At 45.8% G+C, this 13,607-nt stretch overlaps 2 protein-coding genes across 2 annotated transcripts in view; one reads left to right on the forward strand and one right to left on the reverse strand.

Annotated features, from left to right (window-relative positions):
* The window catches only part of LOC135899619 (uncharacterized), an 84,305-nt gene extending 74,790 nt beyond the window's left edge, over nucleotides 1–9,515 (reverse strand). Inside the window, exons 1-2 of the mRNA XM_070522007.1 lie at nucleotides 9,232–9,515; nucleotides 1,992–2,093 (exon numbers count right to left, since the gene is read on the reverse strand). Coding sequence (XP_070378108.1) covers nucleotides 1,992–2,093; nucleotides 9,232–9,304 — 175 coding nt within the window. The 5' untranslated portion in view covers nucleotides 9,305–9,515. The remainder of the gene's footprint in view (nucleotides 1–1,991; nucleotides 2,094–9,231) is intronic.
* A 299-nt stretch (nucleotides 9,516–9,814) lies between these two features.
* On the forward strand, nucleotides 9,815–12,363 carry LOC135899662 (uncharacterized). The gene is made up of 4 exons (XM_065428979.1): nucleotides 9,815–10,536; nucleotides 10,633–10,809; nucleotides 10,992–11,094; nucleotides 11,242–12,363. Exons 1-4 carry the CDS (start codon nucleotides 10,334–10,336, stop codon nucleotides 12,361–12,363), a joined length of 1,605 nt encoding a protein of 534 aa, XP_065285051.1. The 5' UTR covers nucleotides 9,815–10,333.
* The last annotated feature ends 1,244 nt before the right edge of the window (nucleotides 12,364–13,607 follow it).

Here is a 13,607-nt window from a genome sequence, read left to right on the forward strand (position 1 = left end):
AAACATACACCAACACGACCCGCATTCAGGAGCAAGGGTACCATGTCTCATCCCAGCTATTGGTTTCCTCCCTTCGCTCCACAGAATTCAACTCTCAGAGGCGTCTCCGGAGGTAGACAAACACCTCCTTCACCTCTGGGAGGCCCGGCACAGCCTTGTCCGCTGATAGCACTGGCAAAAACACAATTGGAAACTCAAAATTCACATCGCCGAGCTCACCCAATGAGCAGCAGAGTACGCTAAAGCCCCTCAATTTTCCAAAAGTAGCGCCATTCTTAGATCTTTCCACCACCCCGCTCACCCAGGCGCTTCCTCCTCCACTCCTCCTGTCGCCCCAGCCTCCTCCGCTCCCCCATTGGCCAATCTGTGTCACGTGAAAGCGGGCCCCGCGCTTTTGTATATTTTTTTCTTTCCGGCGCAGAGCAGGCGCCGCGCTTTTGTATATCTTTTCTTTCCAGCGCGCTGCGACCCCCAATCTTGGGCTGCGACCCCCATTCTTGGGCCTACGCGACGAAGTACAGCAGGCGGTTTGAAGGAGCGCGGTAGTTTTATACAATGTGTTAGGGCCGAATGCTTAATTGCGATGCCGTGCTGCTGCGCCTACGGTTGCCACAACAGACCCAGTGACGGCAAAAAGCTTTTTGTTTTACCATCCGCCGGGCGCAACGCAAAACGAAGAAAAGTGTGGATTCACAAGCTCGGGCGGGCTGACTTCGAGCAAGTGGCAAAGAACGCGCGGCTTTGTGAAGTGACACGGCTCCTCCAACCTCTTCTTTTGACGCCCGTGTCAAAACAGGCCCGTGTCCAGTGCATTGGGGGTGCGTTAAAGAACCCCAGCTGCAAAAAAAATTAATCCAGAGCCCCCATTATGGCGTGCCTTATGAGATCGTGGTGTTGGGATGTAAAACCCAAGAATCAACTTTTCTTCTGTCTTGTGTGCCTTGACTGTTCCAGTTAACGCAACACTGCTTCCTTGTGAAAACTTACAACGCAAAAGAATACAGACGCACGTAGTATACAGAGATAAAATTAGCACTTCAACAAAAGTGTTGCTGGTGCCAATGAGGGAGGGGGATAATTATTTTCTGAACCTCTTTCCAGTTGTCCCATCAAGTTCCTTCTTTCTTTTCTATCAAATTCTAACCATTTGCACTGTAATAAATAAATAACGATTTCATATGCTGGTACGTTGTTAAAATTATCTATACCGCCTATGTGTGAAAACGTTGCTCATGGCCACCACAACCTGTGCATGAGCTACGTACATCTGTAAAAGGCGCGGAACAGAAACGGCCCTGCTGCCAGGCATTGCTGACCGCAGACAGTCGGAATCTCACGCGCCGGCCCAACAAAAGCATCCTGCAGGTACGTAAATTAACCTACGAAACCACGTGCACATACTTTCGCGCTGTCAAAACCTGAAACTCTGGTAATTACTCGCGTGTCTGAGCACACCGCGTGCTTGTGTCGTGTTTCAGCAACACGAACTTTCAACGTGCGCGCACTTTACGCCTTAAATACGTTTTGAATAATGGTGCTTTTCTCTATTTCTTCCGCAAATCCGACACGACATTCTTAAGGCCAGTTACCGACTGACAAAGCAAGATCTAGATTGAAAAAACTGCGCCGCAGGACTCGAACGAACTTTTCCGCGGATTTCCTCCCGTAGCGTGTTAGCCGTCGTCTGCTACGGCAGGCCCACCACCAGCGGCGCCACCGTCGAGGCCGCGCCGAGCGGAGGAGGAGGGAAGTGAATGGCGCTACTTTGGGAGATAGAGGGGCTTTAGAGTACGCGGCCCAACTCGCTGACTCTAACTGGGAGGATCGATGCAACACGGCCGTGCGACAAATGTCCAGCCGAAGTATGTGGTGCCTTTTCCGCGCCCTAATCGATCCCATCCAAACTCGAGCAGAAACACAAAAACATCTCCAACATTCCCAACTTCAATGGAGGCACTTCAAAATTGGCATTCAAACTGCGAGATCAATACCTCTGTACTCAGCAGGATGCCCAAGGGCCCGCGTACTTGTATGCAGGTTCCGAGAACGCGGAGATGGTCCAACCGTTCCAGCTACACGACCTGAAGGCGGGCCTAGCAAAAATGAAGGGAGGAACGGCACCGGGGCGAGACAAAATCACAGTCAAATTACTTGCCAACCTTCCTGACTCTGCCTACTACACACTCCTCGCTTACATCAACACCATTTGGATCGGGGAAACACCCCTCGCACTTGACTGGAAGACTGCTCTGGTCACCTTCATTCCCAAAGCTGGTAAAGCCATGAACACAGACAATCTACGCCTCATCTCCCTTACTTCTTGTGTGGGAAAATTAATGGAGATGATGGTGCGCAACAGGCTGCCTGAATTTCTGGAGAACAAAAATGTTTTCGCAGGCACCATGTTGACCCAGCAGGAAGCAGTCCTCTCGCCCCTCCTATTCAATTTGGCAATGATGAGACTTCCCACTCAGCTGGCGAGGGTCAACGGCATCCAGCATGCACTATATGCTGACATCACCATCTGGGCTAAACATGGCTCGGTAGGAGAAATGGAGGCCAACCTGCAGCAAGCGACAGACATCGTAGACAACTATGCCCGCCGATGCGGCCTTCAGTGCTCCCAGTCCAAATCTCAATTTGTGCACATACGCCGCTTACCAAAGTGCACCACCAAAGTCAACCTCTCCTTTAACAGTGGACCCACACCCAAACACAAAGAGATCCGAGTACTGGGGCTCTTTATTCACAAAAATCGCAGAGCTCGAAGCTGCTGGAGGCTGTGCTTTTGCTACCAACACGGAGGCACCGTAACCTCGGAACGGCTGCCTTGTTTTGCCATCGATCATAAAAAAAAAGTTTCAACCACAAAACAAATACCACTACCAACCTTCTCAAAAATGAAGGATGTGGCTTATACATGGGTAATATTTATATATATTTTGGTGTTTTTTTTTTAACGAAGTTCTCGGTCTGGGTGCGGCTTTCACACGGGTGTGGCCATTACATGAGCAGTATACGTGAATGTTTCATTACAACACAAGTTGGTACATTGCCCCGAGTCATATTTATGAGAGCTTCTGATAATTCAAAGAAAATCCTGGGGTCCCCTCAAGTTTTAATTTACTGTATGTGGCACTGGCCTCTATTCCCTAGAAAGGTATGCAAAGCACCACATTGCAGCAAACAAATTTGACGCTGAGTATGTGCAAATGGCGTACCAGAATGATAAAGATGAAAACCCCAGTTTTACGTTTATTTTCTACCATCGTGAGCAAATCTTTTAAAGACAACATCATCAAAAACAATTTAAATTTCTTCTGCCACCGTTCCACAGCCAGGAATTAGACATTAAACATACACATGCATTTGCATGTGGAGATGTAGAACAAGTGTATTTTGCTCGGACTGGAAGTGGTAGTTTTATGCTTAGCACCATTTTTTTCCCCGAAGAGCAGCTTTTGTGCAGATGCCTATTCTTTTCCTCTGGACATTATCTGTAAGAAATTCCATTTGCCTCCATATTAACTCGAATTTATTTCTTTGTTTCTTTATATGTTCAGCCAGCTAGCTAGTCAGTCATGTGTCCACGCTCTCTGGGTGCGCTACATCACATATGGTTAGCGCAGTCTGCTTACAGCTTGTGTGTGCAGCAAGTGCAGTTGTGAGCGGACTGGTTATCCACCATGTTGGGGCAAATGTTTGACCGTTGTGTGCCTGTTAGCTCGCTGTACTCTTTATTCAGAGTGAATTTTGCATCCAGACAAAGATGAAATCCGTTTCCATTGATATACCTATGTGGAAAACATGACATTATCTTATAACATGCATAAAATGCGGAATGTAAGCTCCGTCAGTCTTCATTTGAGCAGTACATTCCACAGCACAATAGTGCACAATTTGACATCTGTACAGTCATTTCTGTCTGAAGCAAGAAGAGGGATATGCTCTGCGGTCTAACGTTGCTCTGTGCCACGTGTCATGGCCTCGGATTCACCTCGGCGCAGGTTGTGATGCGGCTAAAGCGCAGAGCGAGAGTCCCAGTATAGGCTGCAGCTTTCCTGCATGGCATTTACAACTGTCAGCCCCATGACTATTTCGGCACATCGTATAAAAATCACATCCCTGTCAGTGCACTATAGTCTTTAGTCAGTTAATTTCATGTTAAGAGAGATGAAAGATTCCATCATTTCATAAACAAGGAATTATTTGCAGATATGCACAAGAAATATCAATTGTGGCATTAATCATACCTAATTAAATAGTGCGCTGGCATATTTCAGCAACACTGGTACAAAATTTGACATCTGTGGCAATCCTTATTGTCTACAGCTAGAGAACGGATTCACACTGTTCTGATGTTCTGCGCCATGTGCCGTGGGCTCGTCTTGACCTCATTGTAGATAGCAGTGCAGTGAACATGCGGTGTCGTGCAATATTGAGGAAACCAGCAGGATAGACCCTGTTCAAATTTGTTTCTCTCTAAAACAATACTAATGAAAGTTCTGAAATAAGTTTATGATGCATCACATTATGAAATACAATTTCAAAGTACATCTCAGATTAAAGATGTCACGCAGAGAGGGTGACCTGATCGCACTATGCTCGAGGTGAAGGTGAGGAAGTAAAATATTTTGGTTTACTCTCACTCCCCAAGGTACTTGCGACTGTCTAATGCTACCTTGTTTTTATCACAGAATTTCACGAATGGAAAGCACAGGACGAGGTTAGCCAGGACTGATGGTTCGAACTGCCTGTGGGCCCCAGAAAGCTGACCAGTGGAGAGACCAAATGTATGTTTACTGCAACAGATCAGGAATGGCTAGGCCAAACGAAGGTGATAGTGACCGTCGGGAGAAAAGTCAAGCCTGGCAACTCTGATGAGATATGTCATTTAATACTATCACAAAGTAGAAGAGCACTCGGACTCCTGCACATGAAGACATCACCACAAAAGTCATATCATAGAAACCATTATGGCCGTAGAGCGGAAATTCAGTACTTCAGAATGAGTGACAGGAAAAAGGTGAGCATAGCAGAGGACCTCGAGTGAAGTGTACCCATGAAAACCATCCACACACAAAAAAAAAGAACATGCACTGCATGCAAGCTGAGCTAGCACATTTGCCAGAGCACTCAAACCTGCATAACATTAAATGGAAGTTTAACATTCATACTCCTGAACATTGCCACACCAATGATGCTATCAGTGTAGATAGGTGGGTGCATTTTATTAGGAAAATGCACCTCTCTGACGGTATGAGGCACAGGGTGCTGTGGACACTAGTGCTACATTTAGTTCAACAGATTTTGCTCTTACTCTGATGAAAGAGCCTCAGAAGGATCAGCTAGAAGAACTAGGCCCTGGAACTGTATGTCTTGACTCCACACATGGAACTACAATGTAACAATTTGAGCTGGCCACTCATTTAGCGCTAGATGAAATAGGATCAGGAATACCTATAGCTTATTTCATTTGAAACAGGACAAATAAGGACTTTACCAGCTTTGTTAAAGTTTCTGGAGTCAGCTATCACTAAAAAAAAAAGTGGCCGCTAAGACATTTCTCCTCAAAACCCTTTCGGCCCTGGTGTGCTCAAACGAAAACAAGACCTTAAAGCTGTGGCTTGCACCATAAACAAGTAAAACAAAACAAAAACAGAAACTCAAGCAACTCAGTGGGCATGTCCATCGCCACAGACATCAGTTCTCGTGTGCTCACGTTGGTCAGAGCACTGGCAAGAAACAAAGATGGAAGATGACAACGTTGAAGCTGGGCCAAGCAATTGTTTTTGTTTTGTTTTTACTCACGAGCCGCTGTTACTGGCGAGTTGACAATTTAGGAGAATGTTTTAAACTCCCTATAGAAGATATAATCATTTAAAACATTCTGCACGGATGCGTAGTTGAGTCACCACATGCATAATAATGCATGTACAACACGAGGGCCGAGTGGGTGCTGTGTTTCACGTGTTGGGCTAGGGTGGCGCCTTGAGGTAAAACGACGTCAGTTTATTTTTCAGGTGCCGGAATGAAGCCTCACTTCTTTTACTCGGTGACTAGTGCCTGCAGGTCTCAATTTGAGCCGCTCGAAGACACAGATAAAATGTTCACCCAACTTGATAATCGAAATTTATCAGACGTTGCGGAGAATGAAGATAATGACGAATATGACAACTTGATTCCTGAGGAAACAGGAAGCAATGACTGCATCCTTGATTCATCAGAAACTTCTGAAGAATGAGATGAAGAGGAACCATGTAATCAAATGTCATGGTCCAGAAGAGCTTTTGACAAGCCATCTGCTGATATTAGTGGAGTTTGTGACGAGAATGAGTTTTGTCTTGATGAGCTGCCAACTCCGTACGAATATTTCTTGTGCTACATGCCGAAGAGCGTGTTTGTTGAGCTGGCTAACAAAACAAACATGTATTCTGTGTTCAAAGAAGGAAAATCGGTCCAAACGAATGAAGAAGAAATAAGGAAGCTTATTTCTCTACACTTGCTAATGAGAGTCATTAAATACCCCCATCTGCGCTTATACTGGAAGCCCATTCTCAAAACAGAAATGTTCGCAAATGTGGAAATGTCCCGGAACCGTTTCGAGAAACTTCGCAACTGCCTACACACTGTTGATGTCAATCAAGAGAACGATGCAAGTGACTGCCTCTGGAAAGTGAGACCGCTGCTCAGTTCCTTTCAAAAAAGATGCCATGATATGTTGGAGGAACGGCTATGCAATGATGAGCAGATCATCCCTTTCAAAGGTAAGCTGGGCATAAAACAATATGTAAAAGGCAAGCCTAAACCGTGGGGCATCAAGGTATATATGCTGTGTGGAGCTTCTGGCATCATGTACGATTTCCTTATTTATCAAGGGTCCACTAGCCACCTGAATCCAGAGGAAAAGAAGGAATTCAGCGTCACAGGTACTCTGGTTCTGCACTTTACATCAAGAACACCGAATGGACTTGGGTACAAGATGTTCTTCGACAATTTCTTCACATCGTTGCCTGTTATTCGAGAGCTTGACAAGATTTATGCTGCCGGCACCATACGCATAAACAGCACCCAAAAGTGTCCTTTGAAATCAGAAAAGGAATTGAAGAAAGAAGGAAGAGGCTCCCATGACAGCTTAGTAAGCAGTGACGGAAAAACTGTCATGACACAGTGGTTGGACAATTGGGCCATAAACATGGCATCTAACTTTCTAGCCATTGAAGAGGAAGATTGTGTGTCTCGATGGAGTAGGGCAGATGGTACATTTATCGAAGTCAAACGGCCAGCAGTTGTTCGAGAATATAATAAAGGCATGGGAGGAGTTGACAAGACAGACTTCCTTGTGTCACTCTACAGGACCGACATTCTTTCAAGGACCGACATTCCAAGCGACCTTAGGCCCTATCCTAAGGCTGCGCCGCGTAGCACAGGGCACAAACGAAGGAAGAGAGGTAGCACTAAAGTGTTTACAGATACCCCAAAGAAACGTGCGGTCGAGCAAGGAACTGCAGAAAGGTTTGCATAGCAAAGTCTGAAAAAAAAAAAAGAGCGCCTAAGACAGCTATGACTGCCGCCACTACCTGTCTGAAAAGGAAACAGTGTCTTCAAAAGGACCACGTCTCCTCGAGTGAAGAAACTGTCGCTGTTGCCTTTGACCATTCCATCAATGACATTTCAAGTGTCGATGATGAGGGTCGCAACATTTCTGAGGTCTAAAGGCCGAATGAAGCTTTTAAAACGACAAAAGGTGATTTTGTTTTTGTCAAGTTTTGTAAAAAAAAATCTGTCTCCTATTACACGGGTAGAGTCGAGAGCAGCGAGAACTTGGAAGTCAGTGTCCAGTTCCTTAGAAAGAAAGACGAGAGCTCCTAGTTTTACTTTCCTTCTCAGAGCAACTGTATCAATGACTGACATTGTTTTGAAGCTGCCAGCGTCGAACACTATCGGGGGAACAAAGTGCCTGCAGTCCTGCTTCAAGTTTGACGTGGAACTATCAGCTTATAATGGTCGCTAAGCAAGTTGTGACCATAACATTACACACGTCCCATTCCTCCCAAGTGATGTCCCACTCCACCCTGAGGGAGGGGTGGAATGGGACAGATTTTGGCTGTTGTAATCTTTCTTTTACACCTGCCCCAGAAATGGTAGCAAAGATTGCTTCTCAGAATTTGAGCAGTGTGTTTTGATTTGTATTGTAAGCCATCAAACATCTGTTTGTGTTCAAAATAAAAAAAATATTTATGAAAAGTGTCCCATTCCTCCTGACTCTCCCCTACTGTGTTCCGCGGCAATGGGGAAGCAGCGCTGGATAGGCGGCACGTCGAAAAGAGTGCGTTGCACGCTGCCCTGGCAACGAAACGCGGCATATTCCAGCCACTCGACCAGACGACACGCCCGCAGCCGTTTTATAGTTTGTATGTTTCCGTTTTCGCGCTGCTTCAAGTGGACAGTTTTCATAAAGAAGCTAGCGCCATCAAGTCAAGAAATGACGAAAGAAGCTTTTTAAGCTTTACATAGTTTTCACAGTCTGTCACAGCAAGCATGTGTGTTTCTGTAACGGTTGCGCCATGTGCCGTTGCCATGCTTGTGTGGCAGCCTGCCTCGCAAATCTAGCAGCTACAGCGGCAGTCTTGCGCCATGGTTTCGGAAGTATTAGTTGGCCTTAAGACATTCCACACTTCTCTGGCTAGAGTTCTTGCGTGCTAGTGCGACACAAGTAGGAAACATTGTAGTGAATGTCGAAGTCGACCGAATTGTTTCCAGAAAGAACGTACTGACCAGCGTCACAGGAAGATTTTTTTCCGAGAAACGACCTTTTCTAAGTGTCCCAGGAATGTGCCTTGCAATGTTCACTGGTCGTGCAAAGGATAGCATTGCTTCTAGCCCCGCGAACGGGCCTAATATATATCACGGGGGTGAGCGGGTGTCCTAGGGACAACGAAATATTCTTGGAATCTCTGCCGGACTAAATATGCCCTCTGGGGATGACTTGTGCTGCAAATGCAAGTTTGGATTTTACATTATGACCACTTATTGTGAACGCGTCTCCCGAAGCAGTACAAAGGGTTGACATACACCGCGTGCATCGACACACACTGTTGTCGACTCAGTAAAGCAAAACTGTACCTACCAGTCCCATCACAAGCGCCTGCTGTTTTCACAAAGGGCCGAGGAGATGAAGCCGAAGTCATCGTTACCACCACGTTGTCGGAAAGGTTTGTAACAACTTACCCACTGTGGTCTTGCAGCTTAAATGACAGGTCACGAAACGCGCAAGGATGTTACAGTCTCTGGTAGGGGACATTCACATAGGCATAGCGGACATTATTCACACTCAATATGTTGCAACTGAGTCCCGCACATACTAGTTAACGCTATAATATTTACACCTCCCGCGCCTTTCCACGTGCAACAGCAGCGCGAATCACTCGGAGGTAGCAGCAGCAGCCATACAGCAGCGGATGTTGACGGAATAATGGCACGACGAAGCGGAAGTTAGCACTAGAGTGTGTTTAGCACAATCAGCTAGAAGCGACTAGAAAATGGGTGGTGGAAGAAAAGTAGGGAAACGAAAAAAAAACGGAGACGTACAAAAACGAAGTTCACAACATAAAGGATCAGAAAATTCGGTTATGGGAACTCATCATGGTTTTTTTTTCTCTTTTTCTTCTTTTCTTTTTCTTTCGCCTATAGGTAGGACATCGCTCTAAAAAAAGCCTACACCCTCGGGGTTCATCTCCAAACAATGATCATCATCTACCTTGCTTTTGTTTTTAACTCTCTTGAAAACTTGGCGCTAGGTAATTTCCTGTCGAGAATGCTGTGTCAAGCTGATAACGCGCAAGCCGTTCGTGACTAGGAAGTACCGGGCCCGCAGAGTTAAAGAAAGGAAATGAGTGCATCACCGATGACGATTATCAATTGGGGCGAAAACAATGAAAAGGTTGTAAACTTGTTTTTTAGAGTGTATAGTAGCAAGCGCTTGGTGGCTCAACCCACCGTCCCGTCCCAAATAACACACTCATAACGTCCAACCAAAGGGTGTAACTGTTGTTATGAGAGTAGGGCGCCTTGCGCTCGAGTTTGAGATATAGTAGCGGCGCCTGGTGGCGGCGCGGGAAACGATAACTGGGTCGTACCAGCTTGGGTAGTATGGGTCCTGGCTGTGGCGAAGCACGTTTCTAAGGCGAGTTTTGCGCCGATTCGCACTTTTTTCTGCCCTGTTGCAAGTGCGAAAAGGCTCGTCACTTCTCACAGACCACGCCGACCATACTGCGAGCTGGCCGCAGCCTACAGTTAGCGAAAACGGACTCTCCGTGTGCCGTGGGACGTAATGCTGGAAGCGGAAGGAATCGGCGACGCCGATCCGGAGGGACCTAGCTCAGCATCGAAAAAGTGTCACCGTCGATACTGCTGCGTTGTGGGCTGCCATGAACAAGAAGGCCGGAATCCCAACATCCGATTCTATCGTTTCCCTTCAAGGCCTCACGAAGCGAAGCGTCGGGCGCGCTGGATAACTGCAGTTCGTCGCGTTGGGTAAGCGAAACTTCGCGCTGACTGCTGACTGCTTCACCTGTCTTGAAGCTTGCTTGTTTATCTCCGTTGCTAAAATTCGGTCTTTTGCACCCACAGTCCCGACGGCAAACCGTGGGAACCAGCGTCGAACACCAGGATATGCAGTCGCCACTTTGTGGGCAACGAGAAAAGCAATTTCATCAGTCACCCCGCGTATGTGCCTACAGTCTTCCCCGCGGCCTACAACAGGCCTCTTCCGCCTGACTCTTCAAGCCACATCGAACGGTTTCAAAGGTAAGTGGGCCATTTTTTTATTACCATGTGGATGGGATCGTCGGCTGCTGCTGCCGTACGTTGTACTCTGTACAACTTTCGGTGCGACACTTCTTGGTGACTCCTGTTTTTCGCCTGCTGCGGTTAGGCGTCACATTTCAGAGCTTAAATGGAATTTTTTTCTGGTATTTCCGAACGTTTAGGTGGCGGAAAAGGCGCCTGAAGCGGAGTTCCTGCGCTGCTGGGAGCAACGCTCCAGACACGCAAACTGCATCTGAGGAAACCCTCGACGCAAGAAGCGAAAATGTAATTAAGCTTAAAATTTTTCTCCGCACAGCTGCTTGCCTTGGTGGTGTATCATTATTGCGTTTCTGAACATTATCACTTCCTTCACATTACGAACCTGTAGCTTTTGATGTCTCTACATTTTCGCACCTTTTACTTACCATGCAGCCATCAACCCACACTGAGCAACAGAAGCCTGCAGAGTGTTCAGACTACACTGGAGCTCTTGCTGACCAGACAAGAGCAGACATACATGGAGGCCTTCTCCCAGCATTAACTCGCGATGATGAAGGCTGCCCCAGACCTCTGAAAGAGGATTTGACTTCTGCAGGTACCTTGCAACTTGAAACACCAGCCCAAAGTGATGACCAGCAGATGGTTACACGCGCGGTTGGACCGCACACAAGGTCTTGCTACTTTGCTGGATATGAAAGCATTGTAAGTGCACCTGATGCACTTCAAAGTTTGTGCGGGGTAGACAGCAATGCGTTTTCTTTATTGCTTAGTCTTTCGCCAGCTGTCAGAGAAAGAACTGATGTGACGATTGAAAACAAACTTCTCATGTTTCTCATGAAAATGAAACTAGGAGTATCTTTTGCGGCCATTGGTGTCATGTTTGGGGTGCATGAGAGCACTGCCTGCCGTATCTTTTATACAATTCTGAACACATTGGCAGAAGCAACAAAAGATTGGATTTATAAGCCCCCTATTGAAGATATAAAACTTTCGCAGCCTGAATGCTTCAAGGAAAATTATCCAGAGTGCACTTTGATCATTGACTGCACTGAAGTTAAAACCGAAACACCATCCGAAGTCAGGCAGCAGCACAAGCTGTTTTCTTCATACAAAAATTGCTACACACTAAAATTTTTAGTTGGAATTATCCCAAATGGAATGATTGTTTTTGCATCTGAGCCTTTCGGCGGACGGTGCTCCGATACACAAATCACTCTTGATTCTGGTTTTCTTCACATCGTTGAACCAGGTGACATGATCTTGGCTGACAAAGGTTTCCCTGGTATCCGTACAGAGCTTGCTCACAAAGGAGTAGTCATGATCATGCCACCCTTTTCAGCTGGAAGTGGCGTCCCATTTTCTCCTGAAGAAATGGAGCAAACCTACAGCATTGCATCTGTGCGCATTCATGTTGAAAGGGTGATTAAAAGAATTAAGCAGTACGGCATCCTGAAACATGACATCCCAATTTCACTTATTTCTTATATGAAGGAGGTTTTCCATATGTGCTGTGTTTTGGCAAATCTTCAACCTAACATAATTGCAGTGACATAAGCACAATGACAAGAATGTGTCCTTTCAATTTGGAGTTCACTAGGTGTGGTCTGTTTCCCTGGATGCGTCAATGTATGAGGCTTACAAGCTCCTCATATGCTGTGAAAGATGCTGTCGTGGAGGGCTGTGGATAAATTTTGACCATCTGTGGTTTTTTAATCTGCACTGTTATTAAACCACAGATGGGTTTTCTTGCATTTTGTCTGCATTAAAATGTACCCACTGCAACAGGGATTGTGTCCCAAGGTCTTCCAAATGGAAAAAGATGCCTGAAGAGATAGTGTCCACATTATCTCTAATGATGCATAGTCTTTCCTTGCATTGATATTAATGTGTAAATGTATGCTGCTGTTAGTGCCTAACATAATTTTTTCACTTGCGGTAGTATTCTGCATTTTTTTGTTTTCTACATCCCCACTTCAATGCCTCACAATGGCACTGCGGGTATTATGGTAGATAAATAAATAAGCTGTGTGCATGCAGGAAGGTATGACACTTAATACACAGCACCACATCAACTTTGTTTTCACACTTGTCCTTGCCTAAGTTCATCACATCAAAAAAGAAAAACAAAACTAGCAGGATTGTTCTAACTCTGTAACATCAATGTTTCATCGTGAGCTGATGCAATGGGACATGTTTAGTTACGGGGAAATAAGTGGTAGGGGTGTGAGGGGGGGAGTTAGGAGACAGCCTGGGCTACCAGAGCATTCTTGACCGATTGCATCTCATATCTCTATATCTTTCGAGGGTTTTAAACAAATCATCATGCATCTAGTTGTAGAGCTGCTCTCAAATAATGGTCACCTCTGTGTAGATTTAGTTGCAGGTGACAGTGGAGATTGTAATATAGTTAACTCATCAGTATTTGTATTCACTAAAGGGCACATGTGATGTCACTGTGTTGAGAACTCTTTGTATGCTGCATTGCAGTCACGTGTGACATCAGAGCATACAGGCCGTGGGCTGTTTTGTGTTTTGTTTTTTACCATGACATGAGGTTGCATGTTGTTCAATCATTGTGTAGGGTGGTCTGTGCTGTGACACGGTTGTCAATGTGAAACTGAGGAAAGATTTAACAAAAGCCTACACTTCAAAACTGCAGGCATTGCATCTGTCTTGTGAGCTAGCTCCTGCATATGCACTGGCACTCTGCGAAGCATGACCCAACAGACTGTGGCAGCAGTGAACATGGTGAAGTTGAACATGTAATAAAAAGTTCATTTGAAAGCTTTGGCACATCT

The sequence above is a fragment of the Dermacentor albipictus genome, chromosome 7, assembly GCF_038994185.2.
Source record: "Dermacentor albipictus isolate Rhodes 1998 colony chromosome 7, USDA_Dalb.pri_finalv2, whole genome shotgun sequence".
Classification (NCBI taxonomy): Eukaryota; Metazoa; Arthropoda; class Arachnida; order Ixodida; family Ixodidae; genus Dermacentor; species Dermacentor albipictus.

Bases quoted from the DNA above. Each gene is read 5' to 3' on its own strand.
- LOC135899662 (XM_065428979.1), top strand. From the start codon at position 10,334: ATGCTGGAAGCGGAAGGAATCGGCGACGCCGATCCGGAGGGACCTAGC. The intron at 10,810-10,991 runs GTAAGTGGGCCA...CCGAACGTTTAG, and splicing joins CACATCGAACGGTTTCAAAG to GTGGCGGAAAAGGCGCCTGA. The intron at 11,095-11,241 runs GTAATTAAGCTT...CTTACCATGCAG, and splicing joins TCGACGCAAGAAGCGAAAAT to CCATCAACCCACACTGAGCA.